General features: G+C 37.3%; 1 protein-coding gene across 3 annotated transcripts; it reads right to left on the bottom strand.

Annotated features, from left to right (window-relative positions):
* Positions 1–1,180: 1,180 nt before the first annotated feature.
* On the bottom strand, positions 1,181–26,219 carry lsr (lipolysis stimulated lipoprotein receptor). 3 transcript variants are annotated; one of them, XM_088084231.1, is made up of 16 exons: positions 26,098–26,219; positions 25,541–25,571; positions 24,898–25,367; positions 24,248–24,301; positions 24,017–24,043; positions 23,618–23,890; positions 16,012–16,341; positions 12,124–12,243; positions 11,757–11,813; positions 9,539–9,685; positions 8,716–8,922; positions 8,463–8,519; positions 7,501–7,617; positions 6,128–6,425; positions 3,617–4,085; positions 1,181–1,962 (listed from the first exon to the last, which is right to left on the bottom strand). In XM_088084231.1, exons 1-16 carry the CDS (start codon positions 26,138–26,140, stop codon positions 1,927–1,929), a joined length of 2,736 nt encoding a protein of 911 aa, XP_087940357.1. In that variant the 5' UTR covers positions 26,141–26,219; the 3' UTR covers positions 1,181–1,926. The 3 variants fall into 3 exon arrangements, with proteins under 3 accessions (XP_087940357.1, XP_042345778.1, XP_042345779.1); XM_042489844.2 differs by lacking the exons at positions 23,618–23,890; positions 24,017–24,043; positions 24,248–24,301; ... (1 more) ...; positions 25,541–25,571; positions 26,098–26,219 and adding an exon at positions 19,157–19,412; XM_042489845.2 differs by lacking the exons at positions 11,757–11,813; positions 23,618–23,890; positions 24,017–24,043; ... (2 more) ...; positions 25,541–25,571; positions 26,098–26,219 and adding an exon at positions 19,157–19,391.
* Positions 26,220–27,984: the final 1,765 nt, after the last annotated feature.

Here is a 27,984-nt window from a genome sequence, read left to right as displayed (position 1 = left end):
GCATAAATTACTTGCCAATTTATTATTACTTGTTAAGTAACTTATGGTAAACTGTAAACATACAGTAGAGGTAGGACTGAAAACATACCATTTGTACAACAATACCTTTGTGATGAATCCAACCTTTGGTTAAAGTTTAAACTTCCAATTTTTATGTGAAAGAGGTGTTGACTTCAATAGGTATTTCACTGCTTGAACAATGGCATTTTATAAAACTAGGCTGTCTATGCAGTAGAAAGAAACAAATACTTCTAAAACTGGTGCTAAAGGGGTTGTGTTTGTGAATCCTGGTTAATATTTTATCAGCACTGCTTAATTTTACAATTTGAGATTTTTCATCCTAAAAACAGGAAACAGTATGGTTCCAATTTCCCATTTACCAATTCTCATACTGCAGCCAAAAAGTGCACTATAGTATGTTTTTGAAATAAGCAATGGTAACATCATCTTGGTTTATACTTTGATCTGCACTGAAGAGTTTCACAGTTTGATCTCAGTTTCTTTCAGGTCTGAGTTTGAAAGAAATTTGGCATCATCAACGTCACTGACCTGGAAGAGAAGCAGGGAGATCTGGGCACAGGTAAGATGGAGATAAGTTTACCACAGTTCATTTACAAACACTGACTTCATTGTTATGACCAAAAACTGGTTAAAAGGCTGAAACATATCCCTCTATCTCTAGATTAATTTTTAAGACTGTAATTTGTGTTATTGTTTAAATATAATAGTCCTGCACAGACACATGTTCTTGAGTCAATATCTCTTTTTATATTTAAAACTTTACAAATGAAGTATTTATCGCATATTTCTTACATTAGATTATGTTATATTATATTATTGTTCTTTTTCTTGTTTGCATCCCCTGAATGTCAACAGTGACACCAAACGTAAGTGCTACTGCAACTTCTAATAAGTAGGAATTTGTTTTTTAAGGGTCTGACTGTGGCAGAAACATAGGAACCAAAAAGCTAAACTTCCAATAGGAGATCAGAACTCACGTCTGATTAATCAGTAAACAACGTTGGTTTTAGTCGTTAACGTGCTGTTCAAAGTCCATCAGCAAAAAACAAACTGTTGTGATTAATATGCCCAAAGATCCAGAGGAACACATCTACTGACACTAAATTACAGACTAACATGATGGCACCATCTAGTGGCAAAACTCTGCACCTAAAATAAATTGCCTGACAATAGAAACTTTTATTGTAAAATTAGGTTTCGTCACATCATAGCATCACATTAGCATTTTGCATTACTGAGTATTATTTGAGTGTATTGTTGGTTAGCTGTACAACATACTGCAGGTTAAAACAGAAATTTTGTGTAAAACAGAAGGAGAAAAAATTAGTATTCAGACACAAACTCTCATCAAGACTGTTTTGTTCACCCAGTTTCTAAAAACACTGCGCCCACTAAAACACAACTAAAAGCAAAAAGCAGAGATAAAATGTCAATATAAATGTATGCAGTTTTTCTCATAAAAACATTTTTTTCACAAGTAAAAAAGTAAGAAAAATCTATAGACCCCCACAAATCTACATCAGTACCTATATAAGCTAACTCAAACTACATAAAAGTTAATACAAATCTAAACATCTTTACTCATCAAGATGTAAATACCGTTACAGAGAATTATTTATCAACTTGACTTTCACACCTACAAGTAAAATTCTGTACACTCTATAAGGCACTTGTGGCAGCCACAAAGTTTTATACATGAAAAGGCACATAACACCTCATCTGTGCACCTCTTTCCTGTTTAGAAAAGTATACATACACATTCAGCATCAATTCTTGGTAAGTTTTCAGTAAATTATGCATAAAAATCAGCACAGCAGATCAGTGGTGTGACTAATATTTACAGTCTTAGAAATCATCTGGTCCAGAGCTGCATTATTAGACATGTTGCTCATGTCATAGCTGGTTTTACACCACCAGGCTCTCCCGACTCACAGCTCCATTCTGAAAGACAAAAAAAGATTCAACTTCTACTTGAACTACAGAAGGAAAAAAAAAAAACATAAATCCTCATTTGACCTGGTTAAGTGCCTCCATTAGACTACAAGGACAATGCCGGTGATCTTCTATATTTTTCTCATTGTCAATGAATCTAGTAAAAAGATCAAAATCAACAAAGCTTAGTCAATCTTTTCCTACTTCCCTACACTGTTTATATCTCAGCTCAAGCTCATACTGAAGACTTAAAGCTTATCTTCCTGTAAAGCCCTCTGAGGCAAACCATGTTTTGTGATAATGGGCTCTATAAATAAAACTGACTTGACTTGACTTCCTCCAGCCCTGTATGACACTCTTCCTAAAAACTCTTTGACTCTTCAGAGTTAAAAAAACAAAAAACAAAAAGAAACAAATCCCAAGGCCTTTTAGATATGTTGCATTATTTGCAATATTGCTTTTGCACAACTCCATCCAGGCATTGTTACGTAGTTTTTAACAGTTTTAAACTTGAACAGGGATCCTTAACCCACAGAGGTACAAAACACTAAACAAATATTACAATGTTTGCAATCTTGTTTTTGTAAACAATGAACAGTTTTCTCTACTTTATTACGCAATTCTGAAAATTAAAATTAAGCCCACTGTCACCAAATGAGAACACTGATTTTTTTTTCCAAAACTAATTACTGTTCAAAGAAAATGTTTTTCTATACTTAGCAGGTCCTACTGACCCCAAATAGCTAGGGGGGATTGGAAATGCATACTTTGCAAGGAGGCAAAAAACAGGTCACACATTCATTGTTTTACTATTTGAGTTATCATTTTAAGGAAAAAAAACAACTTTTTTTTTTGTTTTACACACATCCCTCAAATAGGAGTAAAATTACTTTTAAAGGAGCCTTTTTTCACACATGTATTAATACACCTTTGGTGCACTGTTGAGTGTTTAGGATGGTGTATGTTTGATTGAATTAAATTAACTCTGTGTGTGTGTGTGTGTGTGTGTGTGTGTGTGTGTGTGTGTGTGTGTGTGTGTGTGTGTGTGTGTGTGTGTGTGTGCATGCTTGGGCACATGTTCAATGTAATGTTAGCCATTGCAACACTGTGGCTCCTAGTAGATTTGTAGGATTTATTAACAATATGGAAACTATACAGTATCAGTAGACTTAACCTGTAATGTAATCTTATCTAATCTTGAAAATCGGAGCAGTAAAACTTTATGTCAAATGAAATCTAATTAATTTAAAACTGATTTGTTTAAAGCAGTCCTGCTATGATAAAAACAGGAGTGTTTGATAATTTCCCCTCAATATTCATCATTCACAACACAAAATTGCCATATATCACTTAAAAAAAATTACCTAAAGGATGTAGGTAATTAAAAAAAAAAGAAAAACAATTGAAAAAGATGAAATGTATGTGATTTGAAAAACAGATAGGTGTAAAGGGAATATAAGATAGATGTAAAAGGAAAAAATGACTGACTGATTTGAATCATTTGTCCACAATACTTCATTTACAATAGCCAATAGACAATGAATGGTTAAGGCAAGTAGTTTTTGTTGCTATTCGTTTCTGGGGACTCCCTGGAATTTACACCTCATTGTGCTACTTTTAAGTCCTTTCGGTTTTGTGAAAGGACAGTTTTGTGGTGACTCACCTTGCGAAGGTTGCTTTTCTTTGAAGATGACACACTTTCATCTTCACTGTACGGTGGAGGTGGAGGAGGTGGAAAGTCGTCACGGCGACCTGGGTTTCCAGAAGGTGGGATCTGAGGAAGTGGTGGAGGCCCACGTGGCGCCCTGCTTCGATCCGAGCGGTCGCTCTCGCTGTCCAATCGCTCCCTGCTGCGTGCCCTCTGCTGTTCACCCAACCTCTTCCTCTCCATTGCTTCTCGCAGGAAGCTGTCATCGTAATCATCTCGCCCACCCCTGGGACCACCGCCAGGCCTTCGATCCCTCTCCAGGTCCATCAGATCATCTCGGCTGCGGCTGCGTCGCCCCGGGAGGCCACCATAGCGCCCTCCGTCTCCTCTCCGACGATCATCAGGGGAGTAGTCACGACGCCTGCGGTCGTCAAAGTCGCGGTCATTACCACTGCGAGCACTACTGCTCCACCCGTCATCCGAGCTGAAGAGACAGAAAGCAGCACGTTGAGGGGAAACAGGAACATTTGGAGGATGCTGAATGCTATCTGGGTCAAAATATGGCCCCCTTAACTTTACTGACCATACTCTGAAAAGCCACAGCAAAATTAGCAAACATATTTGGAAAAATGGAAATGCCACAACAGGTGTGGCAAACCATTTTGACAACTGAGGCAAAACATAAAAAATAAAATACATCTTTACACACAAAATAGTTGTAGTGTATAGGGGTAGAGTGCTTTTAGGACAATGACCTGCATATATATTGTGTTGGCCAGGTCTCCCTTGAAAATGAGATCCTTGATCTGAACAGGACTTACCTGGCTAAACACGAGTTATGTAAAATAAAATAAAATAAAACAAAATAAAAGAGCTGCCTGATATCACTATTAGTAATTCGAATGTTGAGGGTCAACAGTTAAGCGGTAAGTTAAATGGTCATTACTCATATGATGAAGCCCATGAATTAGGGAAAGCACCACAGCTGTTTCAAATTATATACTGTTCAGAGGAAAACAGAGCAACACTGAGGCTTTTGGGAATCCCCCCTCACCAAGCGACTCAAGTCATAACACACCATTGTGAAGCATCATGTGATGAGATGAGAGGAAACAGAAGTTAAATTTCTGTGCCCATTGCAAAATGAATATATGCTTCCTAATATATATATTCATATAATGAATATATGCTTCCTAATATACTGTATATACATACAGGATATAAATATACTATATATAAACAAATAGCAAAATAATATTATATATTCATACAAGGGGGGGTGGGAAATATCAGGGTTTTCTCACACATTCACGGTGGGCTGCCACAACTAGAACACCTGCCACTACAAATTGATTTTCTATTTTTGGAGGTCATTGGGGGTGCTATTAGAGTATACTTTACATACCATTTGGTTATTTACAGCACCACACTGTCGCAGGGCAAACACAGAGCAGAACTTCAGTCACACTGAAAGTGAAACTTTCGTGAAACCATTCGTTCTGCTGGGTTTGTATGTTTACATTCACTCAGAACAACTGTTCTCATCCGTGTATCTGATCAGATCAGTTGTGAAAAGATCAACAGGTTAATTATACATCCTGTGAGAGACAAACTGCTGCTAAGGAAAAAAACTCATGGTGATGAAAGAGTTTTAGGCCCAGCAGAATTAACTGTTTAGTCTCACTTTTAATGCGCCAGATTTTCTGTTTCTCCTCTCTCTCGCACTACTGTGCAATAAATAACCCCAATGGTGTATATAATTTAATACTGCTCTTTAATACTGCTCCTTATTACTGCTCCATTGATACTATGGCAGGACATATTAGACAATGGCGGCCCCCATAGTCCTTGTTATTAATGGGAAACACTGATGTAGGTATCTACAAAGCAGAATTTAGAGTTAGCAGGCTAAATAAATTATGTTTAAACATTTGAAATTAGCAGATGATTTCTTATTTTTTATGCATTTTGATATTAACAAGTAGTGGAAGAAATCTAATTTGTAATCTTTCTTCTAATCCTGCTGTACAAAACACAGTAATTCAACATCTGGCTTTTCCTTATCCAGTTTCCATCTAATACAGGTAAATGGGTGTCAGGATAGCACCCTAAAACCAAACAACTGTAGCTTTTCTTTAGAGACGCAGAAATTTTACCACACGCTATATTTTGGAGTCATCAGCTATTGCACCCAAAACCATTTAAATAACTTCAAATCCAAACTTTAAATGTTATTTTGTTTTCCTAAAGACCATTCACCTTGGTGAGAAAACAGAGAGATAAATTAAGTAGCCAAGCTGATCTGCTGTATGGAATTTGTTTTGCTTTCCATATTCTATTGTTGAGTAGATGTGAACAGTTTTCTGTACTTGGACTGAAGGTGTTGGGCAACAGACAACAACACTGTTAGTGTGTTAGTAGCTCTCTGTGCCTGTAGCTCCGCCCAGGTAAATAATCACCAGCCGCCACTGCCGAATGGGGTAATAGAGGTTATACTGAAGTCTTACTCAGGTAAATAAGACTCACCCTCTCCTGCCTCTGGGCTCATCTCGGTGCCGGTAAGGTGCGTAATCATCTCGGCCGTAGCGCCGTCCAATGTCGTCAAGGTTGTCCATGGAGCGGGCGCGTACACGATCCCCCATGTACCCTCCACCACGGCGTGGGTAGTCATCACGGTGGCGGCCTTGCTGGGAGACACTGCTTATGGTGCTCATGGCCTCATCCCTGTCGTAGACTGTGGCCAGAGGTGGCGGCTGAGAACGACCACCACGACCCCGAGCGTCCATGCTATCATGTAGCGAACTGACTTCAGTCATATTATCCACTGAGGAGGGGAAACAGACGATAAGTCGAACAGAGGAAATAAAATGCTGTGTGGAAAAAAAAAAGACATGCAAACTAAAGTACCATTAAAACAATATTAAAATCACAGTGAAGGGTGGAATTAAAAATTCATTTTGCTCCTTCAGTAATTTAACTCCTCGTTTCGGTTGGACAGTCATAAGGTTTGATATGCCCACTGGATGTTTCTAGCGAAAAACAAATTAAAATGATATATTTCTAAATTTTAATATAAAGCACTGTTTTATTTTGTTTTTTGTTAGGTAAAATGCTCTTTAAAAATGAAGGATCCCTTATTATCAATTATTTGTTATCATCTCAGCATGGTGGGCAAAGTGACAGGTTGCGACAAAGTCGGTCTGGTATGGTGAGATGAGGTTGACGAAGACACAGCAGCTCATGGACAAAAGGCATTTCATATCAAGGGAACATGAGATCCTAGTGCAATTTTGCATCTTAACAATACAATACAACATTTGCTTGCTTTTTGCCTGTGGCCTACCATTAAGTTTTAGTTCTGGCCCTCCAAAGGAAAAAGTTTGGGCACCCCTGCATTAAACATCAAACATGATAAAACTTCCACAGGAGGGCACAGGATAGTGAAATAGGAGGCATCCCATAAAGAAAGGGGAAACACTATAGGCAAGTTTAAACACTCAACTTTAAAAATTTTTTAATACACTTTTTTGTTCATTTCGTATGTTTTAGTTTCTTTTGACCGTGAGCTATGCATTTCAAACTAATTTTACTTCCACATTGTTGTATTTACTCCAGTCATTGGTGGTGAACGGTTATATGGGGTTGGGAAGTGTTGAGGCAAGGCCATTTGTCAATAAACCTCCCTCCTTTTCACAGCCGAATGTTAACAATCGTATTTCAGTAAGAGTGACACTGTGTTGATAGCTTTGATAAGGGTGCACAGTAACTTTAAATACCATTAAGTATGGCGGTCTCTTAACTCTTGACATCTTTTTACCCAAAGTTGATTTATTTTCTTCCACAGTAGTCTGGGGCGCAATAACTGTAACCAGAATAGCAGGAAGTAATCTGTCACTCACAGCGGTTGTAGTTGCCAGGTCTGGATGGGTCCATGTTGGCCAGTTCCTGCTCCATATAGTAAATGGCACGCGTGGCATTCCCACTGGGGTCCACCTTGATACGAAACCCACTGCGAGCTGGACAGATGGGGAAGTCAGACTTATGCTTCATACAAGTTCACTGAATCAATGCTTTTTTAAAAAAAACTTGCAGTACAAGGGGTACCCACACACTAAATCATAGGCCACTTTAATTTTGGTAGAACTGGCCCTGATCTAGATCGGAGTCACTTGGCATTGAGTATCTACTGATTTTGACTGTCATGGACTACCTAAGTCCTGTCCAATACTTTTATTTACCTAAATACTGATTTATTATATGTGACACACTGAAATAACAGGTGTAACCTTCTAATCTGATACACCAACTTTTTTGTTCACGAGCTACATGATTCAGAAACTGAAGATCCCGGGTAACAATACTGTTAACCAGTTAATAAACTTCAATTATTGATATATTTTTGAACTGGAGAATATCACTCCATCAGAGTTGTCGAAACCTATTTTATATAGCCTGTGACTGCAACTACAAAAATACTCCATGATTGTACACTGGTGTTAAGGCTGATTTATAGTTGTGTGTATGGCCTATGCAGAGCCTACACAGGTCGCCCACTGAGGTGGCATAGAGTGATATTTGAACATAATGACACTGCAGAAAATATCTGTTTTAATAAGTCACTTAATCTTTTCTTTAAAAAAGGACAGTAGTCTTACAACTGGATGCAACCCACTAAAAGAGTTCTACTACTGAGAAGCTATACTGGAAACATGGAAACTTGGATATTTATATTGTAGCTTTTGAAGTGTGGAGAGCTGGGCTTTTTTGTTTGTTCATTTGTTTTTTTATGGGGCCAGTTTATATAAATACAAACACTGCAATTCTTTTTAGTGTTTTAGGTGTTTTTTCTCATTTTACTCACTGTTGTCTCCACCACCGTCCTGGTCATGCAGCAGAGGCACCTGGGAGCCCTGTCCGACTGCATAGACAAAATTAAGCAACTTTAAACAACAAAGTTCTACATTAAACAAATTAGATGTGAATTTTATGTCATCATGAAACTCATGGTTTTGGTTGCTGCTGATGTACTCCACACAGAGGTTGAACACATTATGAAAACTGCTACAGAAATGACTAATCAGCTGCACTTCAATGGACTGAAAAACAACTCTCACCTGAGCTGGCCCCATCATAGTCACGACTGTAACCATTCACGGGAGGTGGGGGTCCAGCTCCATTGGGTAAAGGAAGCAGAGGCATAACAGGCTGGTTTAGTGAACCACCGTATGCTGGCTGAGCATACATACTGGGAGCGTAGATGGTGGGAGCATACTGACTCATTGGCACACCACCTTTCTTCACTGCTTTTCCTGCCTCGTACACTGTGAAATAACAGGAGACAGCTGGTTCAAGTGGAGGGAAAACATGTTTTTGTGGAAAAGAAATGCTCTCTTTGTCCTCATATGCAGATCAGGAAAAAAAACTTATCAACTGCTAAGGGCTAATGCAAATTTGAGGTTAAATTTAAAAGAATAGTTTCATGCTTTAAGTTACATGAGAATGTTGATACTGTTTACAGATATCAATCTTCTCATCCAACTCTCTACCATAGGGCAAATAACCATATTTCCTTAGATGTCAAACTGCTGCTTTAACAACAATCGGAATCCAATTTGTGTGGCAATTTTGCTTAAACAATCCAGAGTTAAATGTAAAAGGGAAATGTAGGTAAATTCAGTGTGTGTTTCAATTATTTGTCTTTGCACATAAGGCAAGAATAAAGCAGTACATATGAATAAGTGCAGCAACATTTGGGATCTTTCTCTTCTTTAACGTTACAGTTGAGCTGGCTGTGACATTGTGTAAAACTCATTTGTACTAACAGCAAGACAATATTTTATACATTAGGAGACAAATTTTGCATAGTTTAAAGTGTTTCATATTTGTTCAATTTGCAGTAAAAGAAAGACAACAATTGGCTTCTTCTTTGGTACTTACATGCTCGTGGGCAGCAGCAGCGGTCGGGGCAGCACGGGCAGCTGATGTAGCAACAACAGGTATGTGGGCAGCACTGACACCAGCAGATACCAATCAGGAGCAGCAGCAACAGGAAGCCAAAAACCACCATAACAACCAGGAGCCAGTCTGTGGACCAGCAAAAAGTGCATGAGAAACATTTATATCTATTGTTTTTATTACATTAAAAATCCACAAGACTTGGTTTTCGTCTTTTAAAACTATGGTTGGTATCTTTTTAAAGTAATGTTTTTTTATTTGCTGAAACTGTCACCATATCCAGACAAAAGTACATGAGACAAATAATCTGTGAAAAGGTTCCTCCTCCTCTGTGTAGTGCTTCTAATGGCATTTGCTAGAGTGATTGAAACCAATCACTACAGCCAAGGAGTCTATAAGCCATGAAAAATCCCACGCAACACTTCAAGTGCTGATGTGTGGGGGCTTTACTGTCTTCACAATTTCTTGTTTATCTGTGGAATGAAAGTAAAAAAACGCTTTGTTTACACTGAGGAAAATGGTTTTCAGCTTACAAAAATAAACAGGAGATCTGTGTTGTCACATGTAGTTAATTTCTTACTTACTTCGTACATTTGTGTACTTTTCAGTGCTGTGTCTGTGACTTTCGTAGCTACAGTCTTGCACCTGGTCGCTACCTTTTTATAAAGTCCCGTATTGCAGCTGTCAATCGTGTCACTGCTCCTGAACTACAGTCACACTGTGAATCAAGGCAGTGCTGATCAAATGTAAATGAAGATTATGTTACTGCATTATTTCTCACCTCAAATGTTTTCAGAAACATATTTTAGTGTGCTGTTTTGATGAGAAGGTTTGCGATTGGGCTGCCAATACAGTTCACAAAAAATAAGTTTGTGAAAATATTTGAGGCAAGAAAGAGGTAATGCAGTAACAGAATCTCGATTCATATGATCAGGGCTGCCTTATTTTAAAGTTTAAGCACACCTCACAAGCAGTAGTTGGCATGATCGAAAGCTGGGTTAGAGGCTCTTCGACTCTGACTGGTTGTTTTTGTTCAGAGGCAGATGATCAGAGAACACCATGACTTTTCTTCACTAATTATCTGTCTCATTACTACTATGTGGATATTGTGACAGTTTCAGCAAATAAAACAAAGTTATTTGCATTAAAGCTACCAGCTACAGCTTTACATGTTAAGTAAGTCCAGAAAGTAAGGAGGCATTTTTCATATTTATACAATAAGGAGATATAGACACCAAGCCTAAGTTAGTTTGTGGTCTAGAACTACAGATACATTTGTCTACAGTATATGTAGCTATATGAGGTAATAAAAAACTGGAGTTTTGGTTACATTTTCTCTATGAACAGAAAATCTACGGCTAGTCACATGTTAATGCACATCTGGAAAACAGTCAAACAAAAAGAAGCTAAAGTTTGTGTTGGTCTATTTATAGGCAGTGCAGCTTTATGTTTATAAGTGCAAACAACTCTCAGATTTCATTTATTTATTGAATGTTCAGACAGACAAAGCATGTTGATCAACGAAGCATGTAGACTACAGTGGTAATTTGGGTATCTTTCAAGGTTTTGTCAAACCGGTATAGCCGGTTCGACCTTGTACCCTGTGCATGATTTCACTCTGCATGTCAGTTCAGGCAGCACTACTACTTATCATAGACAAAAACAGCAACGAGAGGGGAGAAAATGTCAGTTTAAATGAACCAACCAAACTAGATTGTTAGAGTATAAATCATTATTTGGTGTACAGTGATAAGGAAGAGTGTGCTTTATTGTTGCACCACAGACTACAGAAAGTCACACATGGGAGCTGAGCCATATTAAATAAAGAAAAACAGAGGTAGACAGGGAGAGAGTGTAAGGTAGAGAGAGTTAGCAATTGCAACACTGAAAATCGCAACAGCATGTTTATATGTATTCAGGGGCCTTGTTTCAAGATGAGCCATAGTGGTATTCTGTCTGTAGTTTTTCAATTTGAGTATTAACTAAAATTTATTGCATGTCGATGACTAAATTCTTTAAATTGCATGGCAAAGAAAAATAATTTGTTTTTGTTTTAAACACACAGTACAGGTGGAATGTTGTGTAACATGTAACAAATGTTTACCAGTCTCATCTCCTTACAACTAAGCCTAATCCTCCCTCAAACACCTCTACTTTGGGATTAAAACATGACCAAACTATATCAAGGGGCTTGTACTACCTTCCATAACCAGTAAGTCAATGCCAGGCAGGAGGTCAGTAGTATTTGACTTTCTCTCTGTGAAAGAAAGATAAAGTCACAATTACTTTAAAGTGGTATCGGTCTAACTCTACTGCCTACACTGAATGCCTCCAAAGACTGGTGGTAAGTATCCTCTCTGTTCACTTTACATCTGCCCACAAACTAGTTCAGCCACGTGTAAAATCAGGCCAGGTTTATCTGGGACTCTTAATTATTTGTAAACCGTATGTGTAATAACATGCAAATGGAAAGAGAAAAATGAAGAAAAGGGGAAGCACAGAGTTGAAAAGAAAAAAACAAGCTCTGTATGTATGCGTGACTGCAAACACCAACCAATGCAACTCACCAAGCACAATTAGTTCTGTGTAGTCTTCACCGTTTCCTGAAAGGTCCTGGGAAGAGACCACAGAGCAGACATAGACACCGCTGTCGCCCCATGCCGTCTGCGCTATGTTCAGGTCTGCATCTGTGAGAAACAATAGAGCCAAATTTGTTTTACAGTGGCCATAGTATTATTTACTGTTATTCCAATCATATAATAGTGGGATTTGATAACAATCCTCGTTAAATTGCTGCATTTTCACGTCGTAAAGAAAACCCCCCCAAAAAACAACTCAGCAAATATTTCTGCAATGTTTTTGCACTCTTTGCCTCACCATATCTTTACTACTATAAAATAAGTTATGGAAAATATTGTCTTCAAGGCCTTTTTCTCAGCCTGTCTTTATTTTGACTAAATAAACAACGATGAATGATGCACAGATCCAAATGACTTGTTTTAAACAAGGTACTTTGCCTAGTTCAATTCGTAATATACCATTTTCCATTATTGGTTTTTTTTTGTTTGGTTTTATTTATTTTTTTACTTCTATAATTGCAGAAGCAAACTCGCAAGAGCCTCTGTCCTGCCATACTACTGTCATGCCAATAATGACAGTAGGGCCCAGTGTCCACCAAAGCATTTTTTTTCCATCTGAAAGCACCAGGTGCTTGTCAAGAACTACCACCTGAGACATCTGAAAGTGTTTTAGAGGTCTAGTGTTTTTTCAGCATAAAGGCTTTGGTTGTGTCTAGTTGCTATAATATGGAATAACCCACTATTCTGTACGGATTCATCAAAGGAAACATATATATTTTACATGAACCAATTTCTCCTCTACTGTTGTTGTTGTTGTTGTTCAGCACTTGTACATTTCAGATGTGATGGTTTGTCTTTGCAGCTGGCTGTCTGTCTCTCCTCCACTGTAACTGAAAGGCTGAAGTGTTGTTTTTTTTACCCAGAGTTTAACATCTAGTGCCTCATCACGCTGCTGATGTTTGCAGCGTGTCACAAATACATAAATACACAGCATTCCCATTGCAAAGCATTAAAATGTTGGCCTCAGAAAAAAAAGCCTTGGTGGACACAGCTCCTAAAGCGCTCCATCTTGAATAAGTCAATCAAGTTTATAAAGCCCACTATCACAAAACACTTTTTGCCTAATAGGGCTTTACAGCATGACATCCCTCTGCCCTTAGGCTCCCACATCACCCAAGGAAAAACTCCCGAAAAGAACCCCTTCAACGGGCGGGAGTAAGAAACCTCAGGAAGAGCAGCAGAGGATGATGAGGGATCACTCTTCCACGATGGACAGATGTGCAATAGATGTCGTAAATAACAATTGAATTAAACTTGCTTAATTAAAACATAGATACAGATAGTGCAGTAAAACAAAAGGAAAGCATCACAATATATACATTATATACAAAACAGAGATCTCTGTACTGTCTTCCAGACAAGCAAATTCAAAGCAGGTGCAGTGATTAGAAACTGTGGTTTGTAATGAATTATGAAAGAAAGGTAACAGAATGAAGGTGTTGGGCTCTAGCATCTTTTGCAACTAATTTCAGTCACTAAGAGCAGCAAACTGTAATGAGTAACAGCTAAAGAAATGCGGAGCAGCCTTGAGCAAAGACCATACTAATGACTTTGCTGGAGTGTTAATTGTGGTTACTGTTGGAGACATCAAGCAGAGACAGCGACAGAGACAGGGAACGGTTTTGCCAATTATAGATTTATGAATGAACTGATACCAATGGATCTGTAACCTGGCTTGCAGTGATGGCCTGTAAAGAATACAGTTTACGATGATGAGTGTTTAAAGGGGCACTGACAACAAAATGAATGGCGGTATGGTTGATGATGTCCAGTTTTACTGAAAATATTTTTGGAGGCAAACCTGTAGATTGAGTCGCCATAATCCAGGATGGGTAAAATTGTCATTTTAACCAAGATGTGCTTTGCAGGGTGGGTAAAACACACTTTGGAGCGCAGTTTGTTGATGTGTGTTTGAAAGCAGCGTTAACTGTTCAGCCAGATACCTAGGTTTTTATAGGAGCTAATGAACACGAGTTGTGACCCATCATGGGAGCAGATTTTGAGGTGACAAGCGACTTGTGGTATGTTCCAGTTGACGACCATGCATTTTGTTTTATTGATACCTAGGAGGTGAACGCTGAAAATTAAAGTTTCCTACATTTTTAATAGGGGAAATTGAAAAAGAAATGTTTTTGTTGCTAGGCTGATCCGGTCAATCATTAATGACAGAAATAAATTGGTGTTTGGCAAAAGACTGGTATGCAGTTGACAGAGGTGGTCAGGATTACTGTACAGCATTGCACAGCAGTGGGTGTGTGCATGCTTTTCTAATGTGTTGATACATCTCTGCTCTGGAGAAAGGCAGTTTTAAAATTCAAACTTAAGTATTTCAGTTTGAAGCTCCGCTGTTAGTAGTAGTGTTGGGGGGTATTTCTGTCTTCTAAATAAATTACTATTCAGCCCAGCCGTGTTTCGCTGACAGCGACATAAGCATTAAAAAAAAGCCTGTAATAAATCCACGCGTATCAGGATTCTCTCTTCTCTTGTTATGTTCCTCTCCAGTATGTCACCCCCACATTTAACTGCACTTATTGAAAATATGACAATGAGACAAGTAAACCTTGACATTTAATGTAATCTGTCATTAAAATAGTGTATCTCCTTGAGTCATGACAGGTGCTGGAACTTTGACTTCCTTTTTGTTTTCTGTGGTTTAACCAAGCAGCAACCCCCACGGCTGAAAAATGAGGCAAATGCAAAAGTGCCAAAAACTGCGGTTACTGTGATGGCAACTTTAGGCAGATTGATTTTTTTTTTTTTATAAACAACTTGTTAAAAATGTATTACTTCCTACACTTATGTGTAATAATGGGCCTAACCGCTTCAAGATACAGATTGTTTGCAAGTCGTCGCCTCAGTTTCTCAGTCAGCTTTAACCCTCGCTTCACCACAGCCCCACTCTCTTGTCCAAATATGGTCACTTCTAGATGAAAAAAAAAAAAAAAACAAGATGGTGATGGCCAAAATGCCAAACTCAAGGTTTCAAAACAGGAGTCTGTATTTTTTGAGGGTAATACATTTAAAGCCTTTATTAAAAGATAAATATAACAAGGCTATTGGATGGCAATGACTTCTGTTCTTGGTTAGGAGAGAACAGCAGAATGACTGTGGTAAACATTAACAATAATAGAGAGAGAGAAAGCGAAGCCGTATCACTGTATCGATACTAGGGCTACCCCGTGAAAGTCAAATTGTAGAATCACGAATGGGAGTTCAGTAAGGGTACAAAGATTCTTTTGAGTCACACATTTTTTTTTATTTGTTTGGTTGGGGATTTTTTTTGGTACATCAGCGTGCAGTGAGAGCTCTTTGCTTTCACACTGGTTTCACTGCTGGTATAGGCAGATGCTGACCCAGGCCCAAGGTGAGTCTGAGTGAGACAGAGGAAGCTTCCCAGAGAGCGAGAGACTTTGCTTGGTCAGTGTTATCTATTGCCTTCTACTCAGAAGTGGTGAATTTACAGCCCATAACAAATTAATATGATACAGACTGTGGCTTCAAATTTTTTTTTTTTTTTTTGCACATTCCTGATCCGTTGTCAATCAAATACTTTGCATTTTCGCTTTAAAACTGACTTCAATTATTAACTGATTCCTCAAATAAGTTGCAGAATGATTCTGTTTATCATCTTATCTTTGCAGCTCTGTCAAAATACTGATGATTACTTTTACTGATTTCATAATGACATATTTTTTTTACATATATTTATTTACCAGGCAAGTTAAAAAAAAAAAAAAACAACACAAAAAACAAACATATACTGTCTCTACTGTTCATCTGAATGGGATTTCAATGTGTAAGTGTTGGTCAACTCACTGTTTAGGACGCTGATCTTGCGACCCTGGTAATCCGTTCCGAGGGTAACAGAATTGCCTTGCTTGGAAGCCACTATGCGTACTGTTCTCTGGGAGTCGGCACACTCGATGTTGGGATCGTAGTTGGGATTGTTTTGAGAGAGAATATTCTCTGCACTGCTGGGATTCAAGGCAGCCTGGATGGGGTCCCTGCAATAGGACTTGTATCTCCATGTGACAACAGGAGGCTGAGTGGCAGTTGTCTGGTAGTTACAGGTGAGTGTGACGGGCTGGAAGAGGATGACGATGTACCTCTTGGTGGGACACTGGACCGAGATGGCCATGGTGGACTCTGGAAAAAATATTTTTAAAAAATATTTGTGTTTTTATCAAAAAGTGGCTCACATTTGATAATGTTGGGTAACAGTTTTCTAATTACGCCATAATACCCCTGAGGTGTGGTACATGACAAACAGTAAGTCCTCACTGCAAGTATCACTGAGAGTGGGTGTGATGAGTCACCTCAGACGAGCTGTTTTTCAGCCTGACCATTACAGCAGAGTGAAGCATGACAGCTATGCATAATTAAGACAGTCTGAGAACTTCAGCTGCAACTTTTACCATATTACTAGTGTTAAAACTTAGAGGCATACCATAAAATACAAAACCACAAAATGTGGATTAGGGTTCTAGATGGCACATTCAGCATCAAATTTTCATAGCAACATTGAAGTTTTTTTAAATCAAAGAATCACTGTAATATGGCACATTTTTTAAGTCATACATAGTTTGATGATTGCTTTCAAAACCACACAATTGCATGTTTTGCATTTAGGTTTTGTTTGCAGACATTAAAACATGTAACTACAATTTCTCCCATTAAAACATATGTCCAAGGACACAAAATCATAGTCAGTGGAGTAGTAAAGAAACCCAAATTGAAAAAAATACTAATACAAGTTACTCCAAGCTTCAAGTGTTTTGTTTGAATCTTCTGCAGCATCAGTTCACTTATTTATGATAGTTATGCTTACTGGAGGTTCTCTGAGGACGTGGTTGATTTAACTGTATGTCACTGGCGACATAAAGACATGTGATGCCTTCAAACTGAACTGCACTGGATGAGGCCTCTGTTAAATATTTCCTCCACCCCCAGCCCACTCGGCTCTGACTCAAATTTCCTTTCATCCAGTGGTTTGCTAAGATATAAAGGCCCTACTGAAACCAGCCAAGACAGCACCAAAAATGTGTCATTTCCAGATGGTACATTCAGCCTAAACTTTTCCAGGCGAGAACTCTCCACCAACATTTTGTCTTGAAACCTCGGGGTTGTCCTGGACTCTGATTTAAATTTCCACAGTCACATCAAATCAGTAACTTCATCTACCCACTATCATTTAAAAAAAACATAGCCAGAGTCAGAGCAATAATGTCACAGCAGACCTTAAAGGCTCACCCACGGCTTTCTTCAAGTAGGATAGATTACTGCAATGGTCTGTTTGTAGACCTTTCAAAACAAGCTTTTCGGCAACTTCAGCTTATTCAGAATGCTGCTGTGAGAGTCCTGAAAAAAACTAGGAAATATGACCAAATTACTCCAGTTCTAAAAATCCTTACACCGGCTACCTGTCACTCTGTGAATTGATTTTAAAATCTCGCTGCTTGTCGTCAAATCAATCTGTGGCTCAGAGCCAAAATACATCTCTGACATGCTTGTGTCATATGAACCTTCAAGGAACCTCAGGACATCAGGGCCCGGCCTACTGAGCATCCAAAGAGTCAGAACTTATCATGGTGAAGCAGCATTTTGTTATCATGCAACACAAACCTGGAATAGACTCCCAGATGAGGTTCGACAAGCCCAGACTGAAAACTTTCAAGGCAAAGCTAAAACTGCTATATATCAGGTATTAGCAGGTATTATTTTCTGCTATAAAATACATATAATGACAGACTATAAAGTTATGACCAGTTTTATTGTAAGGAAACAATTTATGTGTAAGAATACAACCAAGGGTGTAATTTAACAAAGTAATAATACTTTGTTAAAGTATTTGAGTATTTTTTGGGAGTATCAATGCTTGAATTGTTATATTTATGTCAACTTTCCATTTACACTACTACATTTAATAAATAAAATGTATCTTCATCTTTGTAACTTACTATAAAATAGGGAAGGGTGGGAGGGAGGAAGGAAGGAAGGAAGGGGTGGACTAATGAAGGAAAGGACAGAAAAAAAATGTTTTTTCTTTAAATATTTTGTGCATAATCATCAAAGATTCTGGCCACTTGTTTTTTCATTAACATTTACTTGTACTCCAGGACATTTAACATAATTTTGCTACTTTTGATACTTAAGCACAGTAAATATCAGATGTGTTAAAACTTTTACTCAAGTAATATTTTAATAGTTGACTTTAACCTCTACCAATGTCATTTTCTGGCAAAAAAAATCTGACGTTTTACTTATGTATGGCTTTCAGTACTTCATCCACCACTGATAACAACAATCCACAAGATGAAATAACCACTAGTGGAAGAAGTACTTGGATCATTTAATACCAGTCTAAAAATATTGTATTACAAGCAAAAGTCTAAAAAGCTATTCAAACATTAAAGTTTTATCAACAACATCTACTTTATGTTTCAAAAATCTAAGTGCTTAATCTGCAGAGTGGCTCCCGTAAATATTATTGAGTGTTTTTAAAATAATTAGCGAACACATTAAGTGTATTTTCATGTAGTTGGTCAACATAGCCAGTTTTAGATAGTTTGTATGCTACTGGGTAGATAAGTATCAAAGTACTGCACCATGTGTACATGTAGTGGAGTAAAAAAAAAAAAAAGCACAATAAATGCAGTGGAGAACTATAAAGTAAAATGAAAATACTCCAGTAAAGTTCGAGTATCCTGTGTCAAACAGGTTGTTTTAAAGGTTCAAATGTGTCGTTTGATAAACTATTGTTGAAAATTCAATACAACAGCCACACGAAATAGTGCCTTACTTGAATATAAATAGCACCACAAAAGTAAAACTGCCACAAAAATTAGTCAAAACGAGAAAGACTCGAGCAGCAACAGAAGCAGAAATTTTCAGCGGACTTTTCACGGAAGAGGGCCCACCCTGTCTGGCTTTAAAAAAAAACAAAAAAAACAGGCCAACTTACCTGTTGCCATTAAGGCGGCGATGATTAACACCCATAACATGTTAAAGCCTCTTTCCTCGACGTCTTAGTTGACTTATCTTATTATTATTTCCTCAAACACAGAGACAAAACTTGATCGCAGGCATAATATCGAGAGCAAGTGTACTTTCCCTCAGCCAGGTACTTTCGGCTCCATTTTGTGTCTTCGTTGAGGGCGAGGGGGAGTACCTGAACGCCCAGCGTCAGCCGCGCAGCCAACAGGTGAGCTTCAAGGGACAGGTTGCGGTGTGTAATTGGATTTGAATTAATTTTTGTGAAGGCGGTGGATTCATTGGGCTTCAAAAACCTGGTGATGAGAGCACGACACAGTGTAAACAGTAAACCATTTTTGTCGACATGTTTTTGTTCGCTAAGATAGTAATTTGACCAAGGACTTATGACTGACCTCCCCGCCAGTTGGTACGACCCGGACACTGATTAGATATCAGAGCACCATTCTAGTCACTAACCACTGTTTGTTAATATTCAACTCGACTCTGTGTGTGTGTGTGTGTGTGTGTGTGTGTGTGTGTGTGTGTGTGTGTGTGTGTGTGTGTGTGTGTGTGTGTGTGAGAGAGATAGAGAGAGACCCAAGTAGGGCCCAGTTCCTGTTGGTGTGTCACTTTGTAACCTTACCACTGCCACTGACTCAGTAGTGCCACATTTTATTGCACAAGTATTATTATTTACACAGTGGTGAAAAAATGATTTAGGTACATTTGCTCAAGTAGTGCTCAACAACAGTGAGCTTTAGGCTACTACCCGAACTTTACTTTAGTAGTTATTTCATGTTTATTTACTTCTCTACATCTCAGCTACTTTGCAGATTCAGATTATTACAAAATATAGGCCCAATCGACACATTCAAACATACATTATTATAGATTAAAATAACTGGCAGTTAATAGAGTAACCCTAGATCAAAATTTACCAACTGCAACATAACAATGATACTACAATAATATTAGTAAATTATGAAGGTGTTATGCCATTTGTGCTGACTTTCCCTTTAAATTCCTCACAACTGCACTGACAACTGAACACTACAGTCATGATATTTTCATGCACAAGGTAGGGTCTTCTTGAATAGGACACCTTTTAAAATTTCATATAACCTATCAAGGATTTTTGAATAAAGTGTCTAATATGAGGAAATCAATATAACTTGAGGTGACTTTCCCTCTTAATTTCTCAAAAACTGCGCTGTGAAAGCAGTCGGGTCCACTGGTAAACTTATATTGCATCACTGATGCACGATTTAAATGTGATGCTGTGTAACTCTAATACTATAAAGATCACAATAATCACACAAATGATACTCACCATCTAACGCCACCGCTGAGCGTCTGTCTGCTGCGTCCCGGGTTGCAGCTGCAAAGAATAGCATAACCTACTGGGGCAAGTCACAGATGACATTTCCCCTGCTGCATGTGAAAAGTCGTGTGACATTAACTGTTTTTTTTTTATTGATAAGGGCAATGGGCAGACATTTACAAAGAAAAAGAAAACAAAAGCCATGACTGTTCTGCACTTGCCTTATGCTTACACATTAATTAATCATTTTAATTTAGTATACTGAGGAATGGGCTCTGTATCACGAGTACATTCACTTTTGGTATTTTAGGTTCATTTACATATTGTAGGCCTACATTTGTAATTTTACTTTGGTGAATAAAAATACATGCAGGACCTAAAATGTCTACACTTTGGTATTGCTACTCTTAGCTACAGATCTGATTATTCCATCGACCAATGATTATTCACTAAAAACACAATATTGCCTTTAAATAATGACAGAATGCTGTTTAAAGCAATATTTTTTTTAATTAAGAGCAAGTACACATATACATAATTTTGCTAACAGCTAAAAACTTCTAACATTATTGTCAGCTATCAAGAACTGAATGCTGATTCACTACATAAGCGATTAGTTGATTGACAGAGAAATAATCTGCAGCTATTTTAATGGCCTATTAAGCATTATTAACTAGACAAATAGGCCAAAAGCTCTCTATTTCCAGCCTCTAAGTCATAAAGATTTACTTCTTTTCGCTTTTTCGTCACAATTTTTTTTCATGTTGACTGGAAAAAACAAGCAATTTGATGACAGCATTTTTGGACATTATATAGGCTGAAAGATTAATTTGATAATCAAGAAAACAGTCAATAGATAACTACACTACACATCAATTTTCTTCAAGGCATCTATGACAACTAAAGATAGGAATTATTGGATGAAACACTGCTGTCTTTCTTCTTCAGTGTTCTTCACAGCTGATCACTTTCAGTCCTATTTCAAAAAATAAAATAAAAAAACATGCTTTGAGTTGCTACTGTGAATCAATGGAGTTTTAAATATCCATAGTCCACTAGAGGGCCTCCTGTATTTTTGGAATCAATATTTGTATTTTGCAGTGACTCAGATTCAAATTTGAGTCAGATTTTGTATAAAACCTGATAAATGTGCTCCTTATAGAAATGGACTGAACCTACCTCTTATGTTTCCTGGCAGTGCTAAAAGGACATAATTTGAATACATTTTTTTAAACAGTAAAATGTGACCTGCCATATCCAAAACATACAATTGTGTTATCTATAGAATGGCACTTTATAGATTCTATCTGTCAATATGTGAGACCTAAAATATAATTACTCAAGTGACTCTTGCAGGAACCTGATTTGAGATAGTTCTGTTTCGTAATTTAACAAGTTGTGTGATAATTGAGTAACACTTACATTTAGATCGCAAGTGCTACCACCACAATCAAAAAGAGGGCTGCAAAATGAAACACAAAACTGTCAAGACATTACTTTCATATCAGGTCATGGAGTTTACCAATGACATTTTTTAAATGTCAGCCTGTGTTAAATACATACCAGTGCTCACAGAGGATCCAACATGTGCACAGCCATTCTTCTGTGCACCTGAAAAGGAAAGAAAAATTCAAATATCATTAGGATTAATAACAGTATTAACCCCCCTGTTAACTTTTTATGTTTTAATGCATTGACACATTTTATTTGTTATATAAACACTGACCTTTTACAATGATTTCATGGTGACGGACAAAAAGTTTTATTTTTGTCGAAAAAACAATTACAGCCCTAATATCTGAAATATTCTCTTTAACCCCAAAGTTATCTCAGTTTCAACCCAGATGTCTAAAAAAAAAAACCTATAGAGATTCAAGTTTAATACAGCCAGTCACCAACATGTTATACCATTGTTACTGCAAGTGTGCTTGAAAAAAGTTCTTGCAGCGCACACATTCAAAAGTAGTAAAGACTAGGTGTTGGACAAAGCAAAAACAGATTTGTGTTTGAAACTGCAGGTGTGCTTTACATTAAACAATTATTATGATCGGTCTGAGATAACTACTATGCAGCCCCAGCACCAGGGCATATTTGTAAAGGAGGGATGTGATTTAAATGAGAGGGCCCACAAAAGTATCACGACAGATGCACACATTAAACATAACAGCAGCAGCAAGTGCATTCTTTGCTGGAAGCCAGCATACAATTTAATATGCGTGGCTCAAATACCTGTAAAAAACAGCTGAGCATGACTAATAATCAGCGACATTTTTAAGTAAAGATGCATGCTGCAAGGAAATATGCACAAACCAGCATAATTGCATGAGCAGTAGTGCGGCGTAAAGGCTCAGAAATGAGCACAAATAAAGAACTGTATAGCACGACCAGCAGCACTGTCTAAGGTGACACAATAAACAGCAGAATGACCCAACTCATTGTCTAAAGGCACATAAATGCACACCAAAAACCACAATAATTGCTTTGTTTAGACCCCACACTTTCCCAACCAGCTGACCACGGGCAAAACAAATATACACATGGCAGAAAGAGTAAAAAAAACAGTGATCCCAGAGCTTCCATGAAGGACATGTTGCATGTTGATTTTTTTTTCATTTTGTTAATAGGAGTACTGCAGCTACGATATGGGGGAAAACAAAAAAGGTTGTAGGATAGGTAGGTTATGCTATTGTGTGTCACCCTGTAATATTACAGACATTTGTAGCATTTTTGTCACTTAAAAAATATCCAGAGAGTCCATCTCTGCAACAACAGTCCATTTCCATCCATTGTAGACAATTTGGCACCAAAGAAACAGGCAGCAAAAAAACAGAGAAAGCATGCCAATATTTTTTAATGAGTAGCCACATGAATAATTTATTGAATTTATGACTGAACTGATTAATTAATTTAATAATTTAAAAAACAGAAAAACATGACTGTACCATTTTACCTGAGCATGTCATCAGAGTGACGTTGAGGTTCTCTGTGTTTGGAGGTCCAAAATTTCTAAACTATTTTACTGAGCAACATGTTTTCCTTATAAAAATATAGCAGGGATCCATAACAAGTTCTACAAGTAATACTTAGTATTCTGAGTTTGCTTATCTTTTAAGAAGTGTTGCAAATTACCTGACTTCACCCCACAGTCTGGAGAGATGTCCACAATTTGTCCTCCGTCATTATCTTCCACATCAAATTTGCTGATGTCCTCTGAGCAGAAGATGGTGGTATTGTGATGGTTCAAGCACACATCACATCTCTGAGGACCAGGTGGAGAGATTGCAGAGCAATCTGGCAATGTCTGATTGAGGTCTCTTCTGAACAAAATTTTGTTGCGATCACTCTCATATATGGTCATCAACTTTGGACATCTTGCCTTGTCCATGCAGGTAAAACACCTAGCTGGATTCAAAACAGAGAAAAACACTGATGAGTAACTGATAAGTAAGTAGGGGTTCTTGCTATTAAATCATTTGAAATGTTAAAAAAATACTTGATTTAGTGAAAAGGTTTTACAATATGTCTTACGTTTTTTGTCTGTTGCAGGTTGAGCACCTATGGCAGATAATATGTGGAAAATATCAAGTCATTTAAAAATTACTGTACATTATTTCTCAATAAAGCATGAAGAGTCTAATATATTGGAGTCATTTTTAGTTCCTACTTGAGGCAGTTGAGCCCGACTAAAGGAAATAAATACATGGATGCACTGCACAAATAGTGTGACACTGAACTAAATTCAGACTTTTCATGACATACCAGGAAAGCCCTCAGAGACAGGGAGCAGTGCCATCAAACATACTAGAAGGAACACTGAAAATACAGACAAATCTAATTAAAAATGTATTCTCCTCATGAAGTAATCATATTATACTAAAAAATAGGACCGACTGCTGTATATTTTTAAACGAGACACAAAATATACACTCAGTGGCCACATTATTAGACAACCGTTTTATCATAAAGTCTACTTTTATGATGCCTATACATGATTTTTTTCTCCACTGTTGTAGAGTTGTTATTTCAATTAAATGTTTAAATATTTAGGTTGTTTGTGGTGCTGTACGGGACTGCATTATATTGAGAGGTTTTTCTTTTATTCTGCCCTCGTAAATGGAAAAGACAAAAGTAAACACTTCTAGGTATTATGTAGTCCAGTGCAACTCCAACTTTAACATGTAAGTGAATTTAGACATTCATTTCATAAAGGCAGAATTTAAGGCTGATCTGTATTGAATTGCAATATATTTTACAATTGGTGAATCTAATAAAGTGGCTTCTGAGTGGTAATTGCATTAATGATATTGCATATATGTATTTATCTATAACTCCTGTATTTTTAATAATGAAAATGTGATTAAAAAAAAACAAACAAACATTAAAATAATTTCAAATATAAATATAATTACATTTCTTGTAGTTCCTGGCAGCTCTTTTCCTTTGATGGTTATTGCTTCTCCTGTCTCCAGGAACCAGTGGTGGACCTTTTGGTTTTGCTGGGTTTCCTCTGGCATCCATCTTGATGCAGCTTTCTTTCCCTGCTACTTCTACATCTGTCTGCCCCTCTAAAATGGCCGTTGTTCTGGTTGAAACCTTGACAGTTGCCTCTTTTGGGCTGCTCTCTGACTCTGCTTTTGCTAGAGTGGGCGGTTTAATGAATCCTTCCTCAGCAGACACATCGTGTGACTTTGGACCAGCAGCATACTCAAACATCAATGGGCGTGACCAGATCTTTCCCCCCATTGCAGGGCGATAAATGATGTTCAGTTCCCCCTTAGGAATGGGCGTCACGAAGCAGCCTTTTGCTGTCACAGGCAAAGTATTTTCATAGTAATTATCACTGAACCTGTGCTTCATATTGGAAGAGAGGCCAGCATCGCTGTCATAAAAAAAAAAAATTAAATATATTAAAACTAATTTAAATTAATTTTCAAGATTTAGCCACATTCATGAAACAAATACAATAGTACATAAAAATGACTCCAGCCGTGACTGAATCTGAATGTTTTGTAATCCACTTCTCAACCAAACAAATTAAGAGGAAGAACATACCCACTTTCCTGGGTGTGTAGGCCCTGCCCACCTTAAAGTGTAAAACATTAGAACAGTACAAATTAATAAAAACAGTTATTATTTAAAAACTATTCTGTTTTTTGTCAGATTCAATAACAAGAAAGAAAAAAATAGCCAGCCTTATTTTTTATTTACTTTTTAAAATAATCCCTTCAGCTGATGAAAAAGTTTACATTCTATTGTTGATCCCTAAAAAATAGGTTAGGACAACAGAAGTACTCCGTGTATAGGAATGTAACTGCATCTGCGATACAGCTGCCTCTCATGTTGTTAATTAACTGTTAGTTTGTTACAGATACAATTTTACATTTGAAAATATGATCAAAATAATTTCTTAGGGTCATTGAAATTTTAAAAATCAGTTTGAACTAAATCTATGAGAGTTTAGTCCACAGAGAGCACAAAGTGACAACCTGTTTCAGCCGGTTTGAATGGCTAAAAAGAATAAAGCATGCTGTATGCCTATAAAAATGAAACAGCTTTTCTACTGCCCACCTAAAGCAATCAGAAAACAAAATTAAAATAAACTAACTTACTTTGTGGTTGAGGTTGGAAAGAATTATCCGTTGGTTGGGTCATTTTTGTCGAAATGAGCAACTGCAAAGAAGATGATAGTTGTTGGAGTGTGGTTTACAGGAAATGACTTGTGTTGCATCTTTTGAACTGACTAATACAATATCTCCATCTGGTGGAAAAAAACGTTAATCTTCAATAATATCCACTCCGCCCATGCAGATGCAGTTTGATGTAAAGAATACCTTAAACCTGGGAGAAATTGTGTTTTATTTGGTTCTTTCACCTTTTCAGGGATTATAGTTCCTCAGAGAAGAGGAATTTTGCAAGTTTTTACTTTTTAGCTTTTTTTATGTAATGACCATCTACAACACAGGTTACTACAGATGATCATGTTTGATAATGTGTAAACAACTCAGGGAAAATAGTGAGGCCCAATTTGTACTTAGGTGATAATATACAGACTGCTCTAAATACACATATAAATATAACTTTCATTATCATCATTATTTGTGCACATTTTTATTGTCGTTTGATCTCAAACATGTCCCCAGCTGCACTGAAGAAGCATCATGTGAGTCAGCCTGACTTTAGCACTTCCTCTTTCTGCACTGTCAGGGCCTACTTTTGTTGATGCCTTTCATTTTGGCTCAGTTGTTTTCTCTGCATGTGCATTTTTTTCTCACCCTTGAAAAATGCCAGTCATAATAACTCCCTCTTATCAGTAATCTTGCTGAATTTGATGCTATTTCCTGATCACATATGTCTGTAGAGTTGTCTATTTCAAGTTTTTAAACTCATGATGATACTGAAACTGTTCTGCCTAGCAGGGTAGTAACCAGAGGTCAAGTAAAAACACTTATGAATTAATAAAAATGAATAAATAATAAAAAGGGAAGAAAGGGTAATGAAAAGGGCTGATTCAAAGTCCCCCGTAATGCACTCCTAAAGCAAAAAACTGTCTAAAAGGATTAACATGTTTACTTTCTTGTTCAGAATACCATCAGTCTATAGTCAACCTTGACAAACCTTTATTAAATAATGTTTAAAAGGAAAAAAAACTAACAATAATTTTGATGTGATGCCATTTCAAGATCCTGCTATCACTGCTGTCACTAAGTGAAACAGGACAGTGAAACTTTAAAAAGAGTATGTTTTGTTTGGTATTAGTTATTGGCTTGGTAATATGACATCAAAGCTCGTATATGAACATGTTAGAACAGATAAATGATTATGGAAAACAAGAAGTGTCTAGCTTTGGAGTGGATTTCACTATCAAAGAAAATATTTAAATGTGTGTTTAACACAGAAAGTCATCTCACCAGTTTTTTGATGTGATGAACTGCACCATTAGAACAAGAATCTTTTAGACATGCCTTGGTGCCTTACCAGCTTGTCACAGTAGCAGCAGGCTCACTTAGCATTCAGTTATCACCAAAAAATTATAGAAATGGTTTTTTAAACATTTCACCCAAAACCACAAATGTCAACCTTACTGTGGCACTAAAGGAATGTAAAGGTAAAGGTAAGTAAAGTAAAGGTAAGAATCATCCTCTGGGTACCAGTTTTGTAAACTGCAAAATTTCATGGCAATTCACCAAATGAATCAGCAAATGCTCAAAGGTGGTCACCAAATGACTTAAGTTAGCCTGCAGTTAGCTTATATAGCAAGTTAGCGTGCAATGACGGGTTAATATCTTTATGTATAATTAATTATAGATTATTGTTGTGTTGTAGAGGGTCCGTTTGTCAATTTGTGTTGAAGCTCAAGTGTTAAGGCCTGTGCAGTAGGCTATGCACATGATGATGATCTACATTCTAGCATATAGTGTTGTGTGCTTTGCAAACATTTTGTACAAAAGTACCAACATAAGTGAGTCACTTCTTATAACAATCCATACATTATTCAC

Source organism: Plectropomus leopardus, chromosome 11 (genome assembly GCF_026936395.1).
Source record: "Plectropomus leopardus strain MGB_pleo_1.0 chromosome 11, ASM2693639v1, whole genome shotgun sequence".
Taxonomy (NCBI): domain Eukaryota; kingdom Metazoa; phylum Chordata; class Actinopteri; order Perciformes; family Serranidae; genus Plectropomus; species Plectropomus leopardus.
The sequence above is the reverse complement of the archived record's forward strand: the minus strand, read 5'-3'. Positions and strand labels throughout refer to the sequence as shown.

Bases quoted from the DNA above. Each gene is read 5' to 3' on its own strand.
- lsr (XM_088084231.1), bottom strand. From the start codon at position 26,140: ATGACCCAACCAACGGATAATTCTTTCCAACCTCAACCACAAA. The intron at 11,814-12,123 runs GTGAGTTGCATT...TTTCTTTCACAG, and splicing joins CACAGAACTAATTGTGCTTG to AGAGAAAGTCAAATACTACT. The intron at 8,520-8,715 runs GTGAGAGTTGTT...TTGTCTATGCAG, and splicing joins CTATGATGGGGCCAGCTCAG to TCGGACAGGGCTCCCAGGTG.